We start from the raw sequence: 9,200 nt of genomic DNA, 5'->3' as shown, positions 1-9,200 counted from the left end.
ATAAAATACTTACTTGTTTTCGGCATAGGCGTGTGCTGCAATGGAAATATGCTGAAACATTTTTTATGTCTTTGTTATACCAAAATCCACTTTTTTTAAATGTAATTTTATGTATAGAATTCCCCACGTGGATTGTTATATTTTTTCCTTCATTTAAAAGCAAAGTGAAAGTCAAGCATGCATTTACCTGTTAATCTTTACTGATTAATTCAGTGGAGGAACCATTTAAAATAAACTGAGTTGATGTGTGTGATTTGTGAAGGGGAAGTCTGACATGCTGTACTTTGTCATTAGGCATTCTCTTTCCGTCTCTGGTCACCATGCTCCAAAAACAAAAGAAGCAGCGGTGGCAGCTCGGGGTCAAACGTGTCGCTGTGGGCTGCCTCATCAGTATCCCTCTGTTCTACGTTCTTTCAACAATACAGATCAACTTCAACACTACAGAGTAAGACCCCATTTACACGGGAGCGCAAATGCAAACGGACCGAATTCATTATCAAAAAAGTCTTCCGTTCACACGCATTCGGCTCATTTAACTTGTCCGTTCACACGAGACCACTGGAAACACTGTAGTGCATATACCGGGCCTGTAAGTGGCGCTGTACTTCCGCACGAGACTGCTCGTAAGCGCTGGAGATGCTGTAGTACATATGCCGAGCCTGTAAGTGGCGCTGTACTTCTGCCACAAAATACACCAAAAGCAGCGAAGAAGACCCCCCAGCATGGTTGCCATGGTTGCCCTTCTGTTTATGCCCTGTGGTAGATTTAGCAACATGTAGTTCATGTAGTTCTCCATGTCCACTTGTTGATGGTTGTGCTAGAGGAGCTGTAGATTTTTGCACTAACATCTGTAGCATAGTCAGTAGCAGTAGCCCTAGCAGTAGCTACTGACCATGCTACAGCAGTGAGCAGCAAAGTTGGGGCTATGGCTTCATCGTTATCAGGAAATGATTGTATAGGGCGTACACACTGAGCCATTTGGCCCCCCAGAGCATTCCATTTGCAGATCTATCCACCTTGGGACCCGTTATTGTTTGCGGGGTCCGTTTACGTGGTTCCGTTACGGCCTCGTGTGAACGAACGGGCTATACACGAGAGAAAAGTAGCAGATACAACCCGTTTTGTTCTCGACTCCACTTCGAGCGATAGAATTCCTAACAACATTTTTCTAAACAAAGCAATTATTTACTAATAAAGGACTGGCTTATCTAAAGCCAGTTGAGTAGCACTTGAAATGTTTTGGCTCTATGAAACCTGATGAAGGCTACTTAGGCCTATATGATTTTGTTTTCTGCACTTATTGTAAGTCGCTTTGGATAAAAGCGTCAGCTAAATGCAAAGTAATGTAATGTAATGTAATGTAATGTAATGTAATGTAATGTAAACACCGCCTAAGACTTTCAGGCAGCAAATAAAACAGAACTTTCATAAACACGAGAAGGTGTTAGAAAAATACAGTCTATTAATTGGTATAAAGAAAATAAGGCACAAGTCAAATGAGGTGGGGTGTGTAATTTTGGAGAAACCAGCTCGAGTGCGCTAGAATTTGAAAGTAAACAACTGGAAAAAATCTGCCTCTTTCTTCAGACTTCCTTAGAGAGCCCCTCCTCCAACACGCACGAACGCGCACTTGACCAATGAGGGCACGAGATAAGTTTGTGCACAGATGGAAGGCTGACAGGCAGGTAGGCCATCCAGTTATTTTAGCCGGGCCGGCTAAAATGATTGGTCGTGCTTTTTACAGCGCCACGGCTTCCACAGATGACATTTTTTTATGTATTTATTGTCAAAGCATTTAATATATGCATTGCTATCGGGATGTTAAGAGCATTCCATGGAATATAACAAAAAGTGTTTCTGAAATAAATTACATACCCCACCTTTAACTGTTGGCAGTTGAGCCGATGAAGAGAAGTTGCAAAGGTTGATACATTTCTCATTTGAACTTCAAACATGTTGATCTTTTATCTATACCTTGTAGGCAAGGCATTATAGTCTAGTTTCAGCACCTTACCTATAATTTACAGGTGCCTTTATCTATAGATAACATTCATATGTGTCAGGGTTTGAGTTTTGTTGTGTCTTGTTGTGGGGTTATTTTGCTGTTCTGTTCTCCCTGTCATGTTTTCCTCCTTGTTTCTTGTCTGGTCCTTCTCCCTGTGTTTTCCTCCCTGTCATTAGTTTCCCTGGTGTGTCTGATTGTCTGATTGTGTTCACCTGTTGCCCTTGTGTTTCTCCTTCCCTGCCCGGCTGTTTCTCGTCTCGTGATTACCCCTCCCTGTATTTAGTCTTGGGTCTTCCTGTGTTCGGTGTCGGTTCATTGTTTGTTTTCCCTTTCTCCCTTCATGTTGGTCACGATCATTTTTTGGGTATGTTATCTTCCTCGTGTGACCTATGGATTATCCTTGCCATGTGTTTTGTTGATCGGCTTATTTAAGAATAAAGCTTGCTTTTGTTTATAGATCTTTATCTTTTTGTAGTCTGCATTTTGGGTCCTAACTCTTTCCGAGATCTAAACAGTGACCATAACACATATGGGTACTGTTAATATAGCTCTGTCTGGGAAACTGACAGAAAAATGTATTTAATCTCAGTTTTTTCAAACCAATATATAAGGTGATATGAAAAGCGGTAACCTTAAAGGTCACCTATTATACTGTTTTTCATCAATATATTATAGGTCTCCAAAGTGTTTGACTCGAAATACCAAACAGATCATCTGAAGAATGTTACTGCCTCCTTATCTAATTAGGATAATTAATACTAATCAATAACTACTAAAGTAATCACTGTTGATTTAAATGCAAACAAAAAGGAAACATACCACTGCCAAAATAGGATATTTTGTATCACTGGCTGGATATATGGCTGAAATTGATTTGATATTATTTCAATCTTGTTAAACTGGACATCTACAGACAGTAGGAACCAATATCCCATGGGGATAGGTGAGGCGGTATGCTAACCTTAAAGTTCACCCTCATTTTTTGTTTTAAATGATCTACTCAAATGATTTGCTATTAAACTCCAAAAGACCGACATTGAGGTAGCTGGCGCTCCATTTAATATTTTCTGAAAAAATGAAAAAAAAGCTTTCAAAAAAGCAAAACATCATTAAATGAACTCACCATATTGGTCATAATATCATTAATGACAGACCATATTCCTAATGATAAAGTTGGAATCAAAGTCCACATAAATGTTTGTTATCTTGACAAAACTGTGGTTGCCCCAAAGCAATCTGAAGAAGAATGTTACGGTCTGCTTTAGCTAATGATAATTATATTATAATCATTACCTAATATTTGATTTGTTGCTACTATTCACTAATCACTAAAGTAATCATTATTGATGTAAATGCAAACAAAAAGGAAAACAAACGACTGTAAAAATACGATTTTTTTGAACTGGCTGCAAGATGTGTAATACAAAAATGTTCAGTATATGGCACATAAATATTGGACAAAATAAACAGTGATGAATAATAATGGAAACAATATCTCTTTCTTTCTTATTACAGATTTCCCATTCAGTTATGTACTCTTAAGAGAAGTTTATGAATATGAAAGCATTGATGAATCCTCACTTCCCAGAGGTTTATATTCTAGTTGTCAGTGCATCTCTATAAATGAGCTGTGATACATTATTGTGACACTTAATAATTTCCCCATGTTGATTTTATCCAGGTTCCCAGTGCCTCTCTCCTGTTCTTCACGAACGGGCCAGAGCAGCAGCAGGGAAAACACAAACAGCTCGCAGCAAGACAATACCGTCTGTGCTCCTAAAGTAGATATCATGTTTATGAAGACCCATAAAACTGCCAGCAGCACCTTCATCAACATCTTGTTACGCTTTGGAGAGAAGCACAATCTCAAATTTGCCTTCCCAAACAGCCGGAACGATTTCTACTACCCCTCATCTTTTCAGCACACGTACGTTCAGGGCTACCAATCTGGAAGGTGTTTTAACATCATGTGTAACCATATGCGATTCAATGCACCTGAGGTGGCAAAAGTGCTCCCTCGTGACACTTTCTACACGACGATCCTGCGAGATCCTGCAGAGCTCTTTGAGTCCTCCTTTCATTACTTTGGTCATGTTGTTCCTCTGACCTGGTGGATACCAGGGGAGGATAAGATGGCCAAGTTCCTGCGTGATCCTAAACAATACTTCAGCCCGGGCGGATTTAGCTCCTTCTACTTGAAGAACCTGTTGTTCTTTGACTTTGGGCAGGACAACACTCTGGATGCAGATGACCAACGAGTAGAGGACAGCATCAGGGTCATCGCTGAGCGTTTTGACTTAGTCATGCTGATGGAGCACTTTGAGGAGTCCCTTATCCTGCTTAAAGATGCCCTCTGCTGGGAGATGGATGACATACTCTTCTTCAAGCTCAACTCCCGTATAAAATCCACTGTACCTAAACTAACTCCTGAGCTCAGGGAAAAGGCCCTGCAGTGGAACAGCATAGACTGGAAGCTCTATAAACATTTTAACCTGACCTTTTGGGAGAAGGTAGAGGCTTACGGTAGAAAACAAATGGAAGAGGATGTTGAAGAGCTCAGGAGGAGGAACGCAGAACTGGTGAAGATCTGCATCGAGGGAGGCCACTCTGTGGAGGCTGGAAGTATTCATGATGCTGCCATGCAGCCGTGGCAGCCCGTTGGAGAGAAGTCTATTGAAGGATACAATTTGAACAGAAATGTAGATAAAGCCTATGAGAAGTTGTGCCGAAAGATGTTAACCCCGGAAATTCAATATCTGACAGACTTGGGGGTAAACCTGTGGCTCACTAAGCTGTGGGGACGTGTGAGGAAAGTCATAAAGTGGTGATGAGACAGATATTATAGAATATTGAGATAGAATTTTGTAAAACTTTATTGCACTTAACCAGAACTCACTTTACACATAAGGCCTCGAATTTCATCCTCCGAATGTTCACGTCTAGATATATCTACTTTTGTTATTTTATCATAGAATTATTTCCAATGCTGACTTAAACTATACAGAATTTCAATAATAAGTATATCTTCTTTAAGAGACCTCTGAAAAACCTACAACTGACAACTTTTCAAAAGAATAAGAAACGGATGTGCTGGTGTATCAGTCACAAATACTGCACAACTTGGCAGTAAGTAACAAAGGGACATTGAAAAAACATTATTCTTTGGTGTACCCCTCAAATGTTCATAAACTGTATTTGCTGCCAAAATTATTTGTGAGATTTGATCATTTTAAAATATTCACAAGTGTTTCACGATACAGAAAACTGAGCATTTGTTTTGTGTATGACATTAATATATATTTATAAATAATATTTACGTCATACAATAAATATATGAGAATATGTTCTTGACTTTTTCTCCATTATCAACACAGCCTGTTTTCAAAGGTGAACACATTCAACATGTACATTTCTTGTATATTATGTATTCTTTTGTTTTCCTGTTCTCAAATATTATTTTTCATTTATTGAAAAGTTTTGAATAAGATTGTTGTCTGCTGGTTTGTTAGTTTTCTGCTTCTTGTCAATTATATTTGTGTTGCATTTTTGTACATTTTGAAAGCTAGAATTTACCCTATTTTGTTTTACCTTTTTGGTTATTGTTTGTATAACATAGAAAAAAAACTTCCCTGAAAGTTTGCCATAACACAACGGATACATCCTACCTTTACACATAGTCTTTGCCTGCCAACAGTCCCACTCTTTATTTATAAAGTCTTTGGCCCGACTTTAATTAAATGTGCCCTGTTTACAGTGGTTTTAGGCTCGGGCACAATCCAATCAGACTGCAGGTTGGATCTGCTATCTGATGGTAAAGGGAACTCCTCTGTTGTCCGTATTTGTGTTTAACTGCTGCACTCCTGATTCATAATTACAGTCCTCCCATCTCCAATCTACCTGACAAAGGTGGAACACCATCAGTTTGTCATTGACAGGCCCTCGTAAATGATTGACAGATGGTTTATTCTATTTATTATCTATTATATTCAAAGACGGCGAAGTTGTGAAAGAAGCATTCCTGGACGCTGCCGACGCGCTTTTGGTGGACAGTAAAAATAACAGAAGCATTTCAACAGGTTTTTGATATAATAAAAACTCAAGTTAGATACCGTTATTAATCAGCTGTAAGTTTTAGTTTGTTTGAACTTATTCATTATAAGTATTGTACAAAATGGTATAAGAATGTAAACATTAGGATCTGTTCTGTTTAAATTGATTATAGTCTATTATCAATACAGGTTAAGAAACTAGTGTTGCTTGCATCCTATTTTAAAAGGCATTTATTTTTATACTCTACTAAAATGCAACATTTTGATTCTATTAATTGTGTCTCTTTAATTGCACTTTGGCAGCAGATTCCTGAGTAGCTTCAGATAATTCATACTTTTGTAGCAACACTATTTTTATATAATGGCAAAGAAAGGGTTCAGAGTCTTTTTTTTTTTCCCTGTGTCATATGTGGCAGCACTGTTCAATGTTTCTTGAAAACATTACCCACTGTAGTGACGTATGAATAAACTCCAACTCTGTGTCAACAACACTGTTGTGTAACTTCAGTTAAATACTTGTATGCGTGTAGATTAGAAAGAGGTAAGATAAAGGATCTGCAGTATTTTATGAAGTATTAATCGTACAAAGGTCAGTTTTATACAAGTAGAAGTACCTGGTAGTAGGCTGTCAGTAATGGCTACGCCTCTCTATTTGGACTGGTAGATCTCGGCAGACTGGCAACTTTAAAAGTAACTCTCGGTTCCAAAAAGGTTGGGCACCCCTGCTATACATGAATTAATGTTGCAGTGATATATTGTATGTATGACATTGGCATGTGTTTACAGAAACTTGAGAAAACATTTCAGCAGAATATTTAGAGTTTTGCGGGTCACATTTGTGTGTATTTTGTTTTTAGCAGCATTGTTTTGACTCAGCATGTCCGTTGAAGATACTGAGGATTTGTATGTAGAACATTTGAATGGTTAAATTGCAGGGGCTGAGAATTATGAACCAAATTTTCCCATATTTCAATGCAGTGGCAACTTTCCCTTCATACATTCAAGTTTAAGGAAAAGTTACATGGATCTGCAGATGAAAAAGAACAGCATATAACATACACGTAATAAAAAGATATAAAACACAAACAAACAAACAAACCAAGTTAATAAAAAAAAATAAAAAGTGTTAATTTTTGTCTTTCAGAATTGCTCTTCCACAGACTGTACAGGAGATGGCGCTGGAGTCCAGCTTTCTGCTGCTACTGTCCACGAGGAGAGGATGAGTCACTTTGCAGTCAGAGACCCTGGTGACTTTGGAAATAATTCATTATATAAGAAAAAATTGACCAAGGGTACACAGAAACACATACTTGTGTACACCCACAAATAAAACAAAAACGCACAGAAGTTGGCTTACCAGGTAGAACACATACAAAGTCTTAAAAAGTCTTACATTTTAACATTATCTTTCAGACCAGACAGACCAGATGAGACAAAGAAGCTGTGGCCCTTACATGTAATGAGTAATCACAGGAAACGCTGTCAGCAATACATGTGATATACTGGAGGGGAACAACATTTTATAAATATGTAGAAGCCATAGTTCAGATGCAAAAAAAGATTTCATTTAATAATTTGAAATTTAAATTCAACTCACTCAATGTTCTCACATAGGACAATCAGAGGTAAAAACAATCAAAATCTTGATGGCTGAATTCCTTTTAGCTGATCCAATCATTGCTCACAGGCACAATTAGATACAGCAGAGCCTTCATTAATGTGATAGTCATGAATGTGATAGCTAACACTTGTGGTTTCAGATAAGCAGCTGACAATAACACTTAAAGTACTAAGAGGTATCTGTGATTTCTGACACTGAATGTGAGATCACATCAAAAACAAAACTTATATCTTGTATTTCTTACATTTTCTTTCAATCTGGTCTGAACAGGTTTCACAATGAGACATCGGCCACTTCCTAAGAGCAAAGGCCTACTCCCGTTAAAATAAGTGCTTGCATGACTGTTGAGGTTATGAGTCACTGTCAGACTGCTGCCAATCTTTTTATTTCCAATTCCAAAGATATTTGACTTTTGAGACACAACGTGTATTAGCAAATGCATATTTTTAGTCTAGACATCCATTGAATTTCATCCACTTTCATACTTTTTTATGATACAAAAAAACATGATGTGGCTGCAGAATACAAATGATCCCTGGTGAGTTTATTTAATTTGCATTTAAGCTTGAACTTGACCTCTTCCCTGGACATAACTATGACATGACAGATTTGTGTCAACCCAAACTCACATGACCAAAAAATCACCATACCAGCTGCTTTGCTCCCCCTTTTTTATCCCTTTTCACCTTTATGATACATACACTCTCGCACTTTTTTCTCATTTGTCACGCTTTTCTTCTGTGTATCTCTATTTTTTCGCCTTCAAAATCACTGCAGGAAGCTCATGGATCGTTTGGCTCTGTATTTGCATTTGAATACCCTTGCCATACTCTTTTTCATTCCTAAAATAATTTTCTTCCATAATGGAACAAATGTTCATGTGCTGCTTTGTAGTATAATCTCATTTAACCATAGAGGAATAGTTTCATTCGCTTTCTTGGTGAGAATGTTTGAGCAAATCCATACCAGTCTTGTGTAAGAGCTTATTTATTTATTTCTATTTTTAACACTTTTGTACAGATTGAACCAACAAGATAAGATAAACTGTGCTAGTCGGCAGATTGTATTTACATTTGGAAAGATTCAGGCCAGCTGTTCTACCTGCACTCACATCTTTAAGCTGCACACTGAAACAAAAAATGTGTAAAAAGACATGAGTTGCATCAATTTTCCTGTCAAAGCTATTTCATAAAATGTTCCTTAATATTTGATTTGTCTTGCCCTGTCACCATGCAAAGGATCCTACCAGCAACATCCCATCATCTCCATCAGTCCAGAGAAAATTGTCTGTGTTATTCTACACGTCAATAAACTGTCTCTCTCTCACAGGGTATTAAGTCCTCCACAGTGTCGAAAATAGCCATGCATTCTCCTTTGGGAACTACAGCAGAGCTTTGCAGTATAATCTGTGTGTGTGTGTCGGTGTATCCAATACATTCCTACAAGAAAATGCTGTGTTCATTAGGATGTACTGTACGAGCATGTGTAATTCTTTCATTTGTTTATGTTTTAAAACTTTTAATAA

At 37.8% G+C, this 9,200-nt stretch overlaps 1 protein-coding gene across 1 annotated transcript; it reads left to right on the top strand.

Annotated features, from left to right (window-relative positions):
- The first annotated feature begins 320 nt into the window (after window positions 1–320).
- On the top strand, window positions 321–4,833 carry LOC117561293 (galactosylceramide sulfotransferase-like). Its single transcript, XM_034238589.1, has 2 exons — window positions 321–445; window positions 3,687–4,833. The coding sequence occupies exons 1-2, from the start codon at window positions 321–323 to the stop codon at window positions 4,831–4,833; spliced, it is 1,272 nt and encodes a 423-aa protein (XP_034094480.1).
- Window positions 4,834–9,200: the final 4,367 nt, after the last annotated feature.

The sequence above is a fragment of the Gymnodraco acuticeps genome, unplaced genomic scaffold (assembly GCF_902827175.1).
Source record: "Gymnodraco acuticeps unplaced genomic scaffold, fGymAcu1.1, whole genome shotgun sequence".
In the NCBI taxonomy this organism is placed as follows: Eukaryota; Metazoa; Chordata; class Actinopteri; order Perciformes; family Bathydraconidae; genus Gymnodraco; species Gymnodraco acuticeps.
This window is presented reverse-complemented; position numbering and strand designations above follow the sequence as displayed.